Source organism: Scatophagus argus, chromosome 9, assembly GCF_020382885.2.
Source record: "Scatophagus argus isolate fScaArg1 chromosome 9, fScaArg1.pri, whole genome shotgun sequence".
NCBI classification, from domain to species: domain Eukaryota; kingdom Metazoa; phylum Chordata; class Actinopteri; family Scatophagidae; genus Scatophagus; species Scatophagus argus.
Window position 1 is genome coordinate 11,637,305 of NC_058501.1, and position 19,826 is coordinate 11,657,130.

The 19,826-nt window shown below is 40.1% G+C and overlaps 1 protein-coding gene across 5 annotated transcripts in view; it reads right to left on the reverse strand.

The window, feature by feature from the left end:
• The window catches only part of LOC124064424 (collagen alpha-1(XIV) chain-like), a 123,699-nt gene that overhangs the window by 6,806 nt on the left and 97,067 nt on the right, over positions 1–19,826 (reverse strand). For all 5 annotated transcript variants that reach the window (XM_046398874.1, XM_046398870.1, XM_046398873.1 and 2 more), the window contains 9 exons: positions 17,450–17,503; positions 14,877–14,972; positions 14,199–14,252; positions 9,079–9,132; positions 5,511–5,564; positions 5,335–5,406; positions 2,336–2,371; positions 425–491; positions 131–322 (listed from right to left, as the gene is read on the reverse strand). In XM_046398874.1, the coding sequence (XP_046254830.1) occupies positions 131–322; positions 425–491; positions 2,336–2,371; positions 5,335–5,406; positions 5,511–5,564; positions 9,079–9,132; positions 14,199–14,252; positions 14,877–14,972; positions 17,450–17,503 (679 nt within the window). The remainder of the gene's footprint in view (positions 1–130; positions 323–424; positions 492–2,335; positions 2,372–5,334; positions 5,407–5,510; positions 5,565–9,078; positions 9,133–14,198; positions 14,253–14,876; positions 14,973–17,449; positions 17,504–19,826) is intronic.

Below are 19,826 nucleotides of genomic sequence, written 5' to 3' on the forward strand. Positions count from 1 at the left end.
AAATCTAATAAACACACTGTTCATATAAGCATAGAGTGTATAGAATTCTTCCTCTGTCTCTCTCTCCTGAAATGTTTTGAGTATCCTGTGAATAACACTGTCTTTAACTCTAAACAAGCCCCTCTCTCACCTCTCTCTCCTGGTTGTCCGCTCTGGCCGTTGGTACCAGGGAAGCCCGGTCTGCCGGCTGGGCCTTGCTCACCCGCAGGTCCTGGGGGGCCTCTCCTACCCGGCTCTCCAGGCGGTCCAGGCACTGTTCGGACTGACACTGCCGACTGGACGGGGATCTGGTTCAGTATGGAGTTATAGCGAGACAAGTGACCTGCAAGAGGTTAGAGGAGGAGAATGATTTGGGATTATTTAGAATGAGCAAAGAAATATCACTTAATAACATGCTGGTGTGTAAATATGACTGATTACTCACTCTGGATGAGCTGTTCACACACTTGTCGTGCGATGGCACGCACAGCAGCTTGGGATTGCACATCACCCTGAGGAACAAACACAGAGCTCTAATGACCTGACATTACGCAAACACACAGCAGACTGATAAACCACTTTTCTATCTGAGCAACCACAGGGACACACACACACCCGGACCAATGGTTGATTAATTGGTGGACGGGTGTTTTGTGGGTGTTATAATGAGTGTACTCCACCTCATTCCACACACTGAAACCCCTTGGTATTTATATTGTCCCTAACAGATAGCCCCCTAAAGAGAGCTAAGTACAGCTTATTTAAATTACACAATTAAAATGAAATTAAAACGCAACTATTGTTGACTTTGACTATAGTGGCACTGACCTAGTATTTTACACATTTACATTTTAAAACCAACCTTTTGTTTTTGCCACAGTTAATAGCTACAGTTAGCAGTGGGGCTGTGCCAAGATCCTTTCCTATATGTACACTGAAGGGACACCAAAATGGCTTTGTGGGCATCCATACTGGTTTATAATGAGTAGATCTATGAAGGGATCAGAATGACTCTATTATATGTGAGACAGAAGACTGTACTTCTAGTGTAGTCATATTTTTATTTAACTTGATGAATGAAGAGTCTCACTCCATATTTAATGTAGTTCCTAGTGACCAGAATTTAGAGTTGGAATTGAGTTGACACTTTTTAAAATAAGTAAGCTGTAACTGCTGGTTTTTAAACCTGGGGAACTTCAACTACACATTTTACACACAAACTTGGCGTCACATTGGCGTTACATCACAAGGCGTACTGCACAGTTAATGTCAAAGCAATGTCATCAGGGTTATTTCTGATGAGGCTTGCAACTTGCAACAAGAGATTTTAGCAAAGAGCTAGCTTTATAAACTGGAGTTTTGTGGTTTGAAAGAGGTGGGCATTCAGGAGACAGGAAGATGATCGCATGAACGGCACTACAGAGTTACGTTATGGGAAGTGTAGGATCCAGTACAACTGCTTTGATACAAATTAATACAATTTACTGAGACAAAATTGCTGGGATATCCCTTGAAAATAATGAAAATCAAGTTTTTTAATTGGTACTCTTCCCTTATTGATGTGGTATAATGGAGTCATGCGTCTAATATACAACACATGGACATTAACATTCAAAAACCATACGATGCGACATCTATTACTGTCATATAGCAAAAATATATTGGAGAAAAAAGCTTTGTAGTAAATCTTTTCACCTGTTCAGTTATTACCATCTAAATCACTTTGGGACTGTGAGATGAGGGGTAGGTGCACTAATCAGATTATAACCAGCTTTATTCACAACTGGACCTACCCACAAAACGCACATTCACAAAGGAGAAAATCCTGTCATGTTTTTGTTGGAGACTTTCATGTCGAGTGTTCCAGTGGAAATTAACTGCAGCGAGGTACAAATGTTCCCATCAGCTGACAAAATGGGGCAGAAACAGGAATTACAAGTTCGATTCAAGGGAAGTCGCTTGTCTCTCAAGCCCTCGGCAGTGATGGCCTGGCTACCGAGTCAGCAAAAATACAGACAGACCCTGCACTGCTGCAAATTTGAACCATGAACACTGATTTGATTTGGTTTGCTTGAGACGATGCTGAGGGAACGACAGAGAAAAATAAAGTGAATGTCTGTGCAAAAGATGAACTATGTCTGTGGTACTGAAGACTAATTCTGTTTTACCAAAAAAAAAAACAAACGAAACGAAACAAACAAAAAAAAAAAAAAAAAGAAAACAGCAGTGGGAGGTATTGGTGAACAATCATCTGAGTTTTATTGCTGCAAAATAACAGTATTTCCACTGCAAAATGGTGCCGTAAAACCTGATTTGCTCTAAACAGCGGTCAAATAGTGTGAGTGGAGTGACTTACTCTTTCTCCCTTATCGCCTTTGGCACCAGCAGAACCCTGGAACATAAAAGCACAGAGAGAGAATAAACATTCAACTGGCATGTGTACTCAGAAGTAGCCACGCTCATCTCTCCTTTCCTCTCTCCTTTAATGTCCCCTCTCCATTCCTTTGTACCTTTTCTTCAACACACACACACACACACAGCTGGTATAACTAAAAACATTTGAATTTTGATTGTACGTCCAGGTTCTTTGTGTCCTAAAGGCAACAGACACATATGTCCACAAACACAAAGCAGTTCCTCTGCCTTGGATGGACTTGCTTTCTGCTACTGCCAACGCAGTAAAGCCCGCAGATGTGTATCTGATCACAGCACGCACATGCACACAAAAACCTGCAGAGCACACAAAGCCAGAGAATGCATATCACAGTACAATGTGTTGTAATCCAGAGGAAAATAAAAGACAAATATTTCCTGGCCACAGAATCATGAGCTGATACGATAAATATCAGTCTGATGCTGTTAGAGCTTTTGAATAAAGACATGTTTATCTTGGGCGAAGCACGTCCTTGACCACAGATTGACTGGCTGGATGTGTGTTTACAGGGGTTGGTGGACAAGGAAGGATGGGGAATGTGTGTGCAGGCCTGGCATATCACATGCATATTATATTGCAGATGATAGAAAGCCTGTGCCAACATTTGACACAGTCACTGAATCGGAGTGCAGATCTCCACAATAAAAGTCTTCTTCTGGACCTCCTCTGTGTGTGTGTCTGGGTCTCCTGTGTCTTCCTGGGCAGGTAAATGTCTACTGTCTTATCAGGATGGTATGAGAAGACCAATTCAAACTGTGTGGGAGCCAAAACAAGTATCTGAGTTTAAAAATGACAGGTGTTAAGTCTCATTAAAACCTGATTTCTTTTATTAATTTGCCAAAGCCATCACCACATATTTCCCTGTGAACGCGGAGTCTGTCCAAAGTACAGGGTTGATGTTTTTTCACTCAAAATGTTTTACAGTTCATCCACAGAGGGAAGTACGTTTATTTCCTCTCGCACAGCACTTCAGTTTGGACTGACAAAACAGTCCCAAGCAGATTGTTGCTTTTTTTCTTTTGTAACTGGCAAACCTAAAGCGGCTTGCTACCAAGTCAAGCAAGATAAATTAAAAAACCCTCATGTAGTTGAGCCACTGGAAACCACCAATCAGGTCCAGGTCAGACACAGACACTTGGACTCAATGACACACACTAAGGACATCCTCAGGTGCTACTTGCCAAACACAGAGCTATGTGAAACAGTCAATGAAACAGTAAACCAAAAGTTTATCACCAGTCAAAATGACAGGGTGGATTTTGCTGCTATCGACAAGGGACATCTGTCACTTTCTTCATCTGCAAAACTGACAGTTTGGACTGGTTGACCACAGATTGTCATACAGATGTGTACTTTGTAAAGACCTGACAGTAAACTACATTTTGTTCTGTTCTGTATTATGAAGTTTGTTATATCTTCATCTTGACAGATAGAGCATAACATATCCAGATGAATCACATCATTCCAACAGTTTTGTCTGGACATAAGCTAATGTTATTGTGTATACAATCCTGCTGCCCTTTACACTCTTCGATGGTAGAAATCCACAGACCTTCAATAAATTTTTCAATACAGTGTGACAGATGATTGGCACTTTTGTATCCATCTAAATGAGACTGTTGGGTCGGACTTCCACGTCTTAAGGTCAGTGGTGGCAAAGTGCTTAAGTTCCCTGCAGATTTAAATGGCTGCTATTTCAGATAAAAACCATTGGTTTAAGAGGAAAAATATTCTCCTTCTGCAGAAACCCAGCAAAGGGCTGCACGGGGCAGAACAGGAACTGAATCAGCAATTTAATATTGAGCTGAAGTTTGAGACTAAAAGTTTAAGATGTTTAAGAGATTATGGCTCAGGAAAGCGAGATCTGATTTTCTTGTTTTTCTCATGTGCACGCATGCATATGAGTTGTCTGTGTCTTCTGTGTGAGCGAGATGAGGCAGATGTGATCTCTCACTGTTTTTGTGTATGTGTGAGTGTGTGTGAATGTGTGTGAGAGAGAGAGAGGGGGGGGGGGGGGGCAGTGTCTGTAAGTGATTTATAGCTCTCCCTCTCCGAGCCAAACTTTGCTGCTGGCCTGCAGAGCTGACCCGAGACTAGATTAGCTGTCACCAACATCACAGTATCATCTGTTCCTGTTAGCATTACACAAGCTTTGGAACCCAACATCTTCTCCTCCGCATCCTTTTCTATGCTTGTGTTGTGTCACTTGCACATCTTTCTTCTTCTTTTGCAGGGCTTAATATAATCTATCTCACTGTCATATTTATTATTATGATATTATTCTTTTAAAAAGTCACCTGATGAGATAAGCATACCAGGGTTTGTCTTTTGAATATTCTAAAAAGGTTACCATCATGAGCAAAACCAGCTTATAATTAAATGGTACATTTGTTATTATAAGGACTGTGTCCAGTACTAACAGGCAGTTTCCAGCGAGCATTAGCTCCTGTCAGCGTTGGAACCAAACTGTAATTTTATTTATATCCAAACAAATCTGTATCTCCATGCTATGCATATTATGGAGGCATGATGGGAGAAAAACATCTAAAGAGAATTCAGAGAAGAAGGAGAACTAGCAGAGAGGTCACGTCCTCCTTGTCTCATTATTTTTTGGATAAATTATGTCAAACCCTGTTGTGTGGAGGGATATTGTTTGAGACATTCATAGTCCTCTTGGGAACAGGCAAACCAAACATGCATTCAGAACTCCTAAACCTAGTTTGGGTTTATATGAAAGTCAGTGAGGATCATGTCAGGCCACACTACCACAATAACTATGTTAATTTGTCACAAAAAACTATTTTCCCAGCTCACACAGTAAGTACTATGTTGCATGTATTTCAAAGGAGAGTTTTTGTATCTGAACTGGTTCAGAATCATGTGTCACATCAGTCTTAACAAACTGAAATGTTTTAACTCACAGGAAGTCCTTGCTCTCCTTGGGAACCTGCTGACCCAGCCGATCCTGGAGCTCCTGGTGCTCCTGGTGCTCCCTGAGAGAAAGACAGGCAATAACAGAAAGAGGCAGAGGCAGAGAAGTTATGTGATAGGAAGTGGGCACTGATGGCTCTGAGAACAGTGAGAATAAAAGACCTACCATGGGTCCTGGAGGTCCTTGTCGTCCTTGTGTTCCAATATTACCTGGCAAACCCTGGAAGACACAAATAAATGCACCACTCAGTACAGTGAATACTAGGGGCACTAATAACTGCAGATTGAACTTTGTTTTGCAAAAGTTCTTTTTAAATGGCCTGAGGAATTTCCTGCACGTCTCCAGACTAAACCAACATTAACACTGTTATTTTCTAGTACAATTAGCAGACATGCCACTGACGGAAACCAAACTCAGTAGCTGTTGCATCTGCTGTGCCTGCTGATAGCTGTTCAACCTCTGCACACTGTCTACCCATTAGACCCGTGTTTAATGTTTGGTTTTACATTAAACAGACTGTACAAAACACAGGTGCACTCTGCCTCACTGTTGGGTTTCTCACAGTCTGTATTTTAGTTGAGGTGTTCAAAACCATCTCGTTTGATGTCTTCTCCATAATGCTGTGGTTTGTGGAAAACATATTCATACCTGCTGCATGACAGTTCTGTAGGTTTCTGTTGTATGTATGTATGGCATATAATGTCATGATATATAATAACATGACGATGGCTTTGTTGTAGCTCAGTATCCATGGCTCATACAAATAAATATTTTGGAAGCTGAACTCCTGAAAACAGCTCAGCCTGAGGTTCAGCCCTTCATTTCATTTTAGTTTGGATGTCTGAAGTTATGTTGTGGTCACACATTGAGCCTGATGCCCTTTTAACATGGACACTCTCCTTATATGCTTCTTAGTTTAACATGTAAGGGTATAAGGCATGGACTGAAAACACTAAAATTGCGTAAATACCGAGAACACAGGTAAGAATCCAGTGTGCTAGATATTTGCGAGAAAACATGTTGGAAAACTTGATTTGTTTATTTTCTCTGATTTCTTAGGATGTATTCTGGACATGCTTTGCTTGGATGGATTTTCAAATCCTATTTGGTAAGACAAAGAAGGACACCACATGTTCGAGCAGGAAATTCCCCGACGGAGTTACATCCCAAATGCTTCTCACAACAGCTAAAGCATCAAGCTTAGTTAAATCCTTATGGGGATTTTTACTTTCCAAATACATATACCAAATCCAAGCGTTGTTCTTCTGCTTCTCTAAAAAGCTGAGCCAATATGTGACATCAGAAAGCTCCTCTGCGAGAGTCACTCTGGTGTCACACAGTAAACATGCGCTCTGGCAAACCCACTAATGGTACTCTGGAGGAGACCTTAATTCGAGTCTCACAGTGTCACACACACTTTTTACTTTGAAATCCTTTCAAATTGAGCAGAAGCACATCTGGAACAAGAAGAATCACCATCTAAAGACAGAAAAGGTTACAAAATTTCCCACTGTGAAGCAAACAATCATTACATGAGATGTTGGGACAAGAGTCAACCTGGTGTCATGCTATAAACACTATTACTGGCTGTACTATAATCCATTATCTAACTTTTTATATTTGAGGTTCATGTACAAAATTCTGCCTTCTGCCTCCTCTCACAGGAGTTCATGAACATCTATCACAGCTGCTATAATGTGTGAGCCACTGTCTGACCTGTTGTTTATTATTAAATTTTGATGAGAACTGTACCCCATAAATGTTGGATAATTTGAAAGTCATATAGCTTAAATAAGAAAACTGTGAGCCAGAATGATGGGCATGTGTTTTTGGGCGACAGGAGTGCCAGCATTTTTCATGAGCCTGTATCCTGGGGAAAGAAGCTGGATCTACTTTAGCCCTGAGTTGAAAAAAAAAAGTTGTGTAGTGCAATGACAAAATAAAGATTTATAGCTCTCCTTGATCCATTTCACTGTGATATGAACAAATAAAGTACCCAGGAGACAGTTGCTATCGTTTCAACTGATCCAACTGGTGTGGCTGCTGCAGTACAGTCTCAGCCAGACTTTTTTGGCTTTTATTCACCTCACAAAAAGTTCATGTGATGTGTGATGTTGCTAAGATTTACTGTCTGTTTTCCCTGATCTACTTTGGACACACTGGATCATAGAGACAAGTTAAAGGCTGCTTCCTGCTCATTATTACCCTTGAATTGGCTACATTCGACTCTTTACATCACCGTAAAATGAATAGTGATAGCAGAAATCGCTGCTGCATTGGTAGCCTCTTGTGAATTGCTTCTTATCAGTATTCACTGCTTTCTCTTCCCTAAAAAAACATTCAGAAGTAGTTCAGCCTAAGCACGTCGCAGAGCGTGATGCTGCAGAATGAAAGCACTAAGTTGAGAAGTTTCCTGTTGTGTGTGGAAACTAAATCATAATTCGCTCTTTGTGATTCTACAGACAAGCCCATTGTGGAGTTTTCTGTCTAGTAGTCTCTACAGCAAACTCGCAACAAGATCTGTAGCATTCTGATGAAACACGGTCTTTGGAGGCCTGTCATAATCTGTGCTACAAAGGGGGACACAATTTATTGCAGCTGAATTTGCTCCCTGATTAGTAATTTTACATGATTACACTCGATAATTGCAATAGTAAACACGCACTGTATTCTGTGAGCCTGGGTGTGTTACAGTTTTAAAATCTGACAAGGGATGGATTCAGTAAACTGCTGTACAGGAATTTGTAAATAGTGGAAGATGGGCACTACAATGACAACATTTTACAATCCAAGATAGTGATGGGCGACTTGTTTAGTGATATCCTTCAGGCAAATGGAGACAGACACCAATACATTAGTTTGTAAAAGACAGAACAGAAGTCTTTATCACAGTGCTGCATTAAAACAATAAAGAAATTGGTTGAAAACAAAGACGCTGCTTGAAGGCAAACTGAACTTAGCACAGATGTAATTTTACAATGTTATGGTTGTTTCTGGCACCTTTCATTAAACCAAAACAGAGTTTCTTTTCCTGCTTAAGGTTCATGAACTCCAAATCCATGTGGCATTGCGAGAAGAAACTCCGGCCAACATTCAGGTGTCCTGAAGGAAACCACATGACAAGCCTGAAAACTACACACGTCTTCATCTGAAAACTAACACTGAAGGGATGAGCTCCTGGCCTCCTGTCAGCCAGCTAACAGACAGCAGATGGATTATGTGCTGAGTCTTTCACCTTGCCAGGAGCCAGACCAGGACAAAACTCCCCTATTATCATATTACGTATTTGGATAAAGCCTCCTTTTTCTGTTTGCCGACACATTACGCTCTGGCTGTGTTACTGTTTTGGTATTTACAGGCCAGTTGGGTATTGTAAGGCCTCTGTCAGCATCAACAGCCAGCTGGTATCACAGAGCCTTCATGAATGGGATCTCAGCTATTGTGAGTCTTGTGCCCAAAAGCTGGGCACTCTGTACAGTCTTCTACAATGAAGGAAGGCATAAACCCAGGCAAAAGCAGCTGGATAAATACAACAAATATGAAGGCTTGAAGATCTATTGTGTATATCTTTTAGACTTTTGAATAGTCAGTTTATTATGAAGGTCAGTTTTACGTAGTAGAGTAGATACATGTATTGTAAAAATCACAGTATTCTTTACTGTATATACCCCTGAGAACCACAGAATACTGTATAACAGTAACCAACAGAGGTAACGTCAGTGTATTATCTTACCCTCGCTCCTGGAGGGCCGTCTCTACCAGGGGAGCCTGGACTTCCTGGAACACCCTAAACAAAACACAAACAAGCAGGTTTAACTACTTTCACAACACAGACTGTGGTTCACAGACAGAACAGCATGCCACTGCATATTTAACCTCAATATAAAATGAACGAAAGTAACATTTACACTGATAATGTGGACCTTTTGTGATGGCAGCTGAAGTGAAATTCATGTTACTTTCACACAAGGTACAGGACAGTCTCTATACCAGCAGGGCGCCCTGCTGTGCTCCATCTCCTGCCCCATTTCCCCTTCATCCTCCTCTCTGCAGGTCAACGAACACAGCCGATTCCAAAATATAGTCATGGATTAAGTGTTGAGGTGATTTATCTCTGCACTTTAGAATTAATGGAGAGCTCGTAAAACAGGACAGTTAACACTGTTAAAGATTCGACAAATTACAGGACGGGGTCGCAGGGGACAGGCCCCGTATGATTAATGATGTGCCATTGTTTAGATGTTGGCTTTATGTGCATTTTCCCAAGACATTGGCAATAACATCTCTCCTGCCGCTTTCACACATGTATCTGCAACACACACAGAGCAGGGGAATAATCTGGTGCAGAGCAGCTGAATGTCGGTTATTTTTGTTTTTTACGAGGAATCAGTTCCATGCTAAAATGACCAGAGAACAAGAATAAGAGGGTTTTTAAATAATCCTTTAGTGTTAACACCCTCTATTTAGGGCTTATAAGCAGTGTACAAACAATTACTAAATGTGTTCACTAAATGTTTTTGTCAGCAATTATAATTACTATAACACCTACAGCAAAAACAGATAAAGACAAGTTCATATGAAATATGAACTATTTATTAGTAAAAGTTAATAAATGTCCAATAAAATAATTGGAAGTGATTGGAAGACCCCTTCATGTGTGTAATTATGTATAATTATTAATTATTACAACTATGCTATGTTGTCAATAACTGTTTATATACCAGATGCAAATGCTCCAAGCTTTAAATTGAAACTGCAGCTGAATAAATAAATATATTTATTATATTAATAACTAGTAAGATAAAATGTTCTTGTGTCTGCGTACAGCTACATTATAGTGTGTTATGAACATTATTTTAGTGTGTTTATATACTGCTTACAAATGTTAAAAGAACAGGTTTAAGTTAAGTGTTCCCAATTTTTGTATTGTAGGCAGCTGTAGGCTGTGCCTTAATACATTAACACACACATACACACACCTCCACAGTACACACACCTCCGCAGTACACACACCTATCTGAGCCTTTCAAGCAGGACTTGACAATAATACGAGCAAAAAAGTCAAAGGTGGATGATCAGAATGCAAGTGCACAGGGTGATCTTGATTCAACTAGCCTTCGGATTGCTCTCTCTCTCTCTCTCTCTCTCTCTCTCTCTCTCTCTCTCACACACACACACACACACAGTTGTGACTTTAGTAGTGTTCAACAGATTAGTTAAGAGTAAGATGGGAGGCTAAGAGGGGCAAATACAAACATCTGCAGAAGATCTAGAAGGAGATCAAGTTTAAATTACTGCCACATGCATCTACACACACACACACACACAGACACACCATATTCCTCTCAGACCAAACAAAAAAACATATAACTTGATGACACACACACACACACACTGATAAACAGAATTAATTGAGAGAGATGAGAAAGGTGGACAAACACACACTCTTTGCTATTCATTACAATTGCATTCTTCATTGTCAAATTGAAACGGAAGTGGTGATGACAAGGTTACCCTGTATTTACTGCAGTGAGAGACCGAGACAGAAAGAGAGAGGGAGAGGGAGAGAGAGAGAGAGAGAGAGAGAGAAAGAGAAAGAGAGAATAATTGATGTTGTAGAGAAGTGATATTCTCTATGGCCCCTTGTATATTACAACAGGGCCCTGGAAGCTACCATATCCCCCCACTGAGCCACACACACACACACACACACACCCCCATTCATATTCCTCTCTCTGACAAAACAGATTATTACCCGGTAACATAGTGCGGCACAGGGCAGCACTGCCAGCATTTATTAATAGGACTATGCAGGCAGGGAGGGAGCCAGATAGTGCTGCATCAGGGAGTGTTGCAGCTCTCTGTGAAATGGTTCAGGGACCGGTCGTTCCTTTCTGATAAAAGCAGTGCTGAAAGTTAAACAGGCATGGTTCAGAAACACTCTGAGCATTACTTCCAATCACCGACCGAATTCTCGTCTTGTCAACTCACAAAACTCTCAACAAAAGAAAATGATACGAATCATTTCATGAGCCTGACTACAGAAAGTACAAATGGATAAGAATCCAGAAAGAAATCATCACAGACATAATTATCAGCATCGGCATAACAACAAATTTTCTCTCCCTCTGCTAGAAACATTTTATTTTCTGCACAGTAATAAACACCTGTCCAGTATGGTACATAACGTGGTCACTATTGTAGAATTTAGTCTTGTAATTAACACCATGTTAACACAAAAGACTTTCAATTTATTTTAAGTATTTTAAGTACTTAATTAGCCACTGGGTCCCAGTCACTAAATTCACTATTTTTATTCATTAATTTAAATATGAAAAAATTACCCTGCAGCACCATACTGAACAATGATTGTGGGGAGCTAATAAAAGTAAACATCAGAAGGTGGCCATCCCATCACAGTACAGTGTGCTCTGCAGGCAGACGGATGTACCAGTCATCAATATGATCTGTGATGTGCAGATGGAAGCACTGGCTCTAACACCTTGTGCTCCGATGTGGAAAAAAAATAATAGCTTTTAATTTATACTGTCTATGGGAGCTGTCTCTCAAAATCAAAACTTCTGCACTGTCAGCTTCACATGGAGAGCGTGACTGCAGCCAAATCTGGCTGTAATGAATTTGAAATGAGTTTATCCACTCGTCCTCTGAAATTTCTTATCCCCACAGGCCTACAGATCGCTGTTGTCGGAGCCCATCCTGGCATGCAGTGAAAGTACTTGTAACAGGTGTCATCAGGGCTTAGAAAGTCAAAAAACACGTAATGAAAAGTTCGTACAAAAAAAAAATCAGGGCCTTCTAAACTGTGAGTTTAGGATCTCTGACCACATATTAATTAAATTATAATATTTTTCTGTATGGATGTGTAAAAATCCATTGCAGGCCAAAGTTGAACTGGAGGTAAGATTATTTAATTTGTCCTGGCTCTCAGACGACACAGCGATGGACAACACTGCCTGATGCATCTTGATAGATACGACGTGCGTAAAAGGGCTCATTCTCATGCCAGGTTTGGAAAAAAAAAAATCCACCTCAGCATAGAGACTACGCCACTTGATGTAGAAGGATGGAGCTGAACCAGCTTTTAGGGACGTTGGCTCCCATGTTCTCCAAAAACAATATGAAGAAATCAGTGACAGAAAATTCAGCAAAATAAATATCTTGTGACATCTACATCAAATTACAATAAAAAGCTACACGCCTAAGCATGTGCGCAATATCTGTTTTTGCACACTTGATTTAAGTGCTAAAGGACATTTTGATGACCAAATGTGGTGATAATGAGGTAATGGGCCAAGACAATAAAATTGAGTGAGATGAATTAAGAAAATTATCTGGCAGGGAACAGTCTTCAAAACAGTAAGCCAAGGCTTATTTGAAGTACTAATGTTGTTAAATTTAGATTGCCTCATGAGATATACTGCATTTCAGTCTTCACAGACATGTTCCCTTTTAGTACAGGCCATAATCTATCACTATAATCCACATGAACAATTCAGAGTAAAGTGTTTAGTTTTTTTGTTTTTTTACATCATTTTATTATGTTACTGCAATGATGTCTTTAATAGTTAACTAACCAATTTAGTGGGAATAAAGAAGAACAGATTCAAGCCCCAAAATTTGATTAAAAGACTGTACACACCCCGACGGTACGCCGTCACAGGTGTTTTCACTTAACTACCCTGATTAAATCTATTCTCAGGATTGAGTGTGTGTGTGTGTGTGTGTGTGTGTGTGTGTGGGTGGGTGCCTTGACTGACACTCTTACATAAAAACAAAAAATACAAAAAAACTGTAATTCATTGAGTACATAATTCCCAGCTACGTTCAACTTTAACAACTTCAACCTGAGCAGATGTGTAATTGCGCAGAATAACGAACAGATGTGAGATTGTGCGAGTCTGAGGCAGGCCAAAGCTACTGTTTGTAACAACAACAATTGTGTTTTGGAAGCAGCGCAATGTGTAAAGAAAGATATTTTTATAGATGTGTATATAGAAAAAAATAATCCTACAGAATTCCTTTAAAAAAGCACATGTGTGGGCAATGGCAGAATCTTCCTTGATAACTAAAGGTTTCTCCTGGTACAGAGTTACCAGCACATTGACTCTGTCCTTGTCTAAGGCTCCCAGTAGAACACCATTAAATTCATTCAGTATTACCTCTGATTGGTTCACTGCCCAATAATGAAGACGCTGGTAATGATTATTCACATCTCAATGATTCCATTAGACAGCTCTGTGTCTGTGTCTACATGTACGTGTATGTGTGAGCAACAACACACACACACAGACACAGACACACACACACCCCTTTATCTCCATAACCCCCTCATTTCCTCCATCTCCTGGAGTCTTTCAGAGTTTGTTTGTTTTTTTTAACATTTCTATATATTAGGCTCCATGTTTGCTTCAAAGATTAAGAAGTATTTTCCACAGTACCTATTTAGCAAAATTATGGTTTGTGGAACATACTGTAAGGCCTTAGAGGAGAGAATGATATGATAATGATAAATGAAGTTACAGAAATATGCTTCTGAAGGGCAACAAGTCTCATTTGGGTGGGCCTGCAGCGCCTGTGGCACCTCACTGATAATGGATGTACGAATCATTTGTATTCTCCACGCATACACACAGAGGAGAACAATTTGTAAGTTTAGTCTCTCACACACACACACACAAAGCTGGGTTTGTTACAACCAAATTAGCTAGGGAGAAATAACTGCATGTCAGGCACATTTCAAAACAGTTGCCATTCTGTGAAGTTGTTGCCCAACACACACTCCACCTCTGTGTCTAACTGTTATGTCAGATTTTTGGGGAAATGTTGTCTTACCATTTGTCCAGCTGGACCAATCTCTCCTCTCTCTCCTTTCTCTCCGGCAGGACCCTGTAAAACAAACAAAGCCATTACACCCCAGCTGGACCAGTGGTCATACCGACAGCCACCAAAGAGCTGGAAAAACCAACATCAGTTATCTTAACAAGATGCTGGGCCACCCCAGAAGATCCCAGAACAGCTTCAGCGTGCTTTGGACAAGATCCTTTAAGTGTCTGGAAGTTGGTTTGAAGCATACGTCAACATTTGTCACTTTACAGCTGTAGGTGGTTGACAGCTCAATACTAAGTGTGTTTCTGGTTGCACATATTTTGTGGCCTTACTGGAGACAGGTGGTAGTGAAACACGTTTTGTGACTGTGTTTTCATTATAATTTAACATAGTGGTTCTTGTACTTGTACCGCTTTAATTTCTAAACATGCTTTCTTTCTTTCTGGACATTTCTCGCAAACACATTCCACTTTAACTTTAGAGTTACACTTATTTGTTTTGAGAGGGAGTGAGAAAAAGCAGTTAAACAGCTAGATTATGCTTATAGCTTTTTAATGTTGAAATTATAAAGTAATTATGTGAATTTCTAAGATGTGGTGTTGTCTTCTTGAAAATATGACAATATGCTGCCTTTCAGCATGCACACACACACACACACACACACACGCACAAGCAAAGTCTTACCGGAGGCCCCTGAATAGAGAGACCACTGGGTCCCTGAGGACCAGGTGGTCCCGAGGGTCCAGGAGGGCCAATCTCTCCCACTGGCCCTTGAGGTCCCTGTGAAAACAACATAATGGATTTCAGTGTCTCACAGATCTTTTGAACTTCTTTTCTAAACCAGTTTTTGAACTTCTAAAGCACCATAGACAAGAAATCCTTTAAATGCTCAAACTGAGCAAACTCCCAATGAAGATCAGGTGATCATGAGTTACTGACTGGACCTCAATGGGAGAAGGTTTTCTCAACACAAAGAAGCATTTAAGTGGAGCATTCCTTAGACTTGCTGGAAGTCTCATCAGCATGTTCTTCTTAATCACTCTACTCTTCAGTAACAGCAAAGTGGAATCAAAGTAGCACTGCAAATTACATCTAAATAAGATCTTTGTAAGCAGAAAGCTTAAAAAATGTAAGTCTAAACATTGGCTATTTGGTTTTAGCTCTTAATAAAGCTCTAACAAAAATATAAAGAATGTTTAATTTTAATTGTGTCAATGTTACACTTATATCTGCTGAGGTTGCTGTTTCCATAATGACATATACAACAGGAAATTGATTAAGACTCTTGTCCTTCCATCCATAATGAGGTTGTGATAGTGTGGAAGTTGTGTCAGTTATTTGATCCAAGAGTGCGAGCTGTAGCCAGGTTTCCTGCAGTCAGTGTCAGGAAAAGACGAATTCCTGCAAACAGCCACTGATTCACAGCATTTGTAGTTTGTTGGCTCAGCGGCAGCAGTAGCCAAAGTAATCTTAACTCTAGCTGTATTTATTGTTTAACTGTTCAACCACACTATTTGTTTCATGTCTTTCCTATCCATGCAAACAGTTGAAAGAAACTTTGGATCAGCTATACTTGAATGGAGTGGGGGGGAAAAATAAACAGAGGATTTTTATTTTTAACCAAATGATAAATATCACTAAGGTCCAAAACTACTTGAATACTTGAAAATGAATTTAGAGAGGAGTGGAATTTGAACTACTTTTACTCTAACAATTTATTTTTCTTTTTATCAGTTCTTACACTGTAACAAGCAATGCATCTAAACTGATAAGTGAGAATGAATAAGGACGAAAACATGGAGAATCTGGTCTCGTCCAGCAGAATATTCCACCTCTTCGGATCAACTTGGCCGCAGCTGCAGAGGTACAAATCCTGCTGAAGTGTGATCTGGCAGGCACGTATTAATATATGAGTGTATACTGTACAGTATGTGCGTGCCAGCATGACTGAAAACCACATCTCACTCCAAAACTAACACAATTACATCCATCAAATATAACACAGGGGCCTGTACTGAAAAAGCCTCACATGAGTTTGATCCTGTCTTTGTTTCATTCCTGGGAATGAAACAAAGACAAAAATGTCTAGCGAGTTTTAAGCTCTGGGTGGGCTGCTCCATGTGCTGCACTCCATACATTGTCATTCAACAAAGTCAAACATGGGACATATGGTTGAAATAATCTACCTTATTTTATTGATTGACAGCACCGTGTGTCTGAGCTGAAGTGGCAGGACCCCTGCTGCTTCTCTCAAAAAATAAAAGCTTCGAAACACATTTTCCTACAACAAAGATTAAATTACAATCCTGGGAACTGGGTATTGGGATTGAGAAAGTTCCAACAGTGTCAAGCCTTGTACTGACTGCCACAGCTGGATGGTTTGGAACAATTTGGAACAGACTGCCATAGCAAAACTATAGCAGATGCAAACTCTATAATAAGTCATTCATTAATAATCCAAGGCAGGATTTGTTGGAACTGGGTCTATTCAAGACAAGATAGTAACAGCGACAAAAAGAACTTCTCTTCAGACTGATGCCAAGTCTGATACAGGCTTTTCCAAAAATGACCACTTCAGCCCAAGGTTGCTTCATATCCAGTCTGACAGACAGAATGGGTTACTCTTAAATGGGCTTTATGTTTGTGAATTGGGGATATTACTTTGCACACCTAACTATATACTTTTTTTATCCTCGAATCGGGATGGGAGCAGAATATTCAGTTCATTTATATTGCTCAAGACCACAATAAGTCTCAAGACAATTTCCAAATATGAGTAAGATGTAAGGGTGCCAAGTGCCAAGTCTTGTGGGTTCCCCATGGAGAAACATGGCAGTGTATTTGATTCCAGTTGAAAACTGACCCTGCCTTTTTTGCCTCACGCAGAGTTCAATCTGACTGAATGTGAAACCACAAGGGTCTCCAGTGTGTAGCTACTTTGAGAGAAGAGATGAGATTGAGCTCTCAACCAAGACAAATTGATTTTTGTAAGTTAAAAGGTCAGTTTGTTCATACATAAAATAATGGAAATGATGCTAGTTGCCAGAGTTTGTGTTTATCAGCATGCACAGGCCATTTCCTGTCCAGTCTGACCATCTCATTCCTGTTAACTATTGGGGTCCTTCTTCGCCCCCAGTTGGAAACAAATGGCTCAACCACATAAAAAGATGCAAGATAGATACTATTTGAGACTTATGATGTGCTGAAGGTTTTGATGAAGAATAAATGGTCTCTGAAATTAAATGCATTTTACAAACCGTCACTCCTGGTTCTCCTCTGTCTCCTCTGGCTCCCCTTATGCCTGGGCCGCCCTGAAACACAAATTAAACTCAAGCTGTAAAAACTGCACATAATAAGCGTGTGCAAATTGCACTCTTAAAAACAAAGTAATGCCTAAGAAACACACCTCTGCCAAAATATTTATCCAACAGACTCTCCTTCAAGCAAAGAAATTGGAGTTCATTTTCAAAAATGTAATAAAAGTGAAAACGCACAGGTCTTTGATATGAATGGATTATGAATTTGATGGACAGAGGCCAATGATCATCTGTAGTGTAAACTGCCCCTCTGAGCACAGCACTTTATTACACTGCATCTGCAAGCAGGAGTCTGAAGCTGTAAACCTCAGGCTGATCCCTCTAGCCCAGAGGTTTATCCAGGGATAAACCAAACACATCTGCTAATCATTGGCCCATTTGGGATACATCCTCTTCCTCTGTTTGCTTAAATAGGCCTCCCCTGGGAACAAGGTGGTGGTGGGGGACTAGGCAGTTCCTACAGTATCCAGCCAGACGGGACAGGTGGGATGGTCCTCTAATGAAAGTCCTAATGGAATCATCATATGCTCATTTCTACCAGTTTCTACATCTTATTAGACATATCATTAGATATGTGTAATATTATTCCCAATTAAAACTCTGAACAGTGTGAAGTTTGTTGATTCGTGTCACAACTCCGGAGCAATAGAGTCCATTGTTTTATAAAACTAATTTAAACACCTTGCGGTGCAGACGCACAGAACACGGTGAAGGCATATGTGGACACACTGGGCCCATAGGAGCTCCGGGTGATGGCTGACGTAACTGCAAGTTTTGACTCACCTGGTTCAAACCAGGTTGCCAGGTCACAAACCTATATTTGAACAGTATGCTAAAATACATTTCTGAAAACATCTTAGTAACAAAATCTAGGTTTAACATTTTGATCAGATTTTCACAAGCCTGGTACTTCATGCTGAATGGACTATTTGCATAAAGTGGAAGTCCAGTCATGGTTATGTAAATTAAGATACAGCGATTAGTCAGTCAATTTGCCGTGCTGTAGCCATCATGCAGCACCCTGCTGGATCTCCTTCTCTCCAAAGAAAATGAATAGGATCTGTTGACTTGAAGTCTGCCAACAAGCACCACTACAGGGAGAGAATCTGCTACACTGACAGATTTAATGTCTTTAAACAGAACCTGTATCGATATTTATTACTAACATGAATTTATAAGCAGATAAATATAATGTTTATGAAGCCTGTTTCCACTTCCACTGTCACCACTGCATAATGTTAAAGGTTGTGATTTTTCAAGTCTGTCTCAACATAAAACTTGCTGATATGTATGGTGAAATAGTTAATAGTCACTGCAATTCTACCTGGCCACGAAGTGATATGTTCTACTGTAAAAAATAAGGCAAAATCTGCAGTCCTCATTCTGTGCAAATATGCATTATGAAGTTCAACCAAGGCAAAGTCAGGCAAATCAAGTGGATATCCTGCAAAATCCCTGCTTTGAATCTCCTTTCACAGAATTTTCTGGCTGTGGACGAATACATTGTGTTAGATGGACGAAGGTTTGTTGCCAACAATAAACCTCCTGGTGACAGCAAGGATGAAGACATCACTAAAAAGCCTCATATGAGTTTTAGCTGAACTGAAATACATTTTTGCAAAGAAGGGGACTGTGGATTTTACCCCCCATCAGTGTCCATCAGCAGTGAAGTGATGCTGGGAAAGGTTTAATGAACAGCCAGTATGGAGATGAGGAAAGACTACAGCAACCAGTAACTCTCTTAAATACACATCGTACCTGAGAACTGAAGTAAGGCTGACATACACAAGGCCGATCCTGTCATTTGAATTCTCTTTTTGGCAGAAGAGCCAAACTTTTGCCAAGGAAGGCAATACTTTCAATTCAACTGCAACTATTGTGTTATTGTAAATCCATCTTACGAAAAGAAAACAGTGTTAGTCAAAATGATGATCATGTTCGTCAATTCTGCAATTTGTCTCTGCAAGTTGTTTTTAATGGATTTTTTTTTAACAATGTGAGCCCAACACTTGTTTCAGGTCGGGCAAACCTGCAGAGAAACTGAAATTAGCTTCCAACAGCAACAATACAAATAATCGTGTTCGGATTTTTCATGGGCCTTTAATGGTGGTTGGAAAAAAGTACACCACCGCTATTATCAACTGAGCAATTTAATGCTGAAGGCAAATTTACATTTTTAAACAACACTTGGATCTCAAACAGCATGGGCACAATTCAATTTTAACAAACGGAGATGGCTGGCAGCGCATGTTTTCCTTAATGTCAGATTGATTGCTGACTGATGCCAAATCAGGCAGCACAGACTGCAATTCAGTTG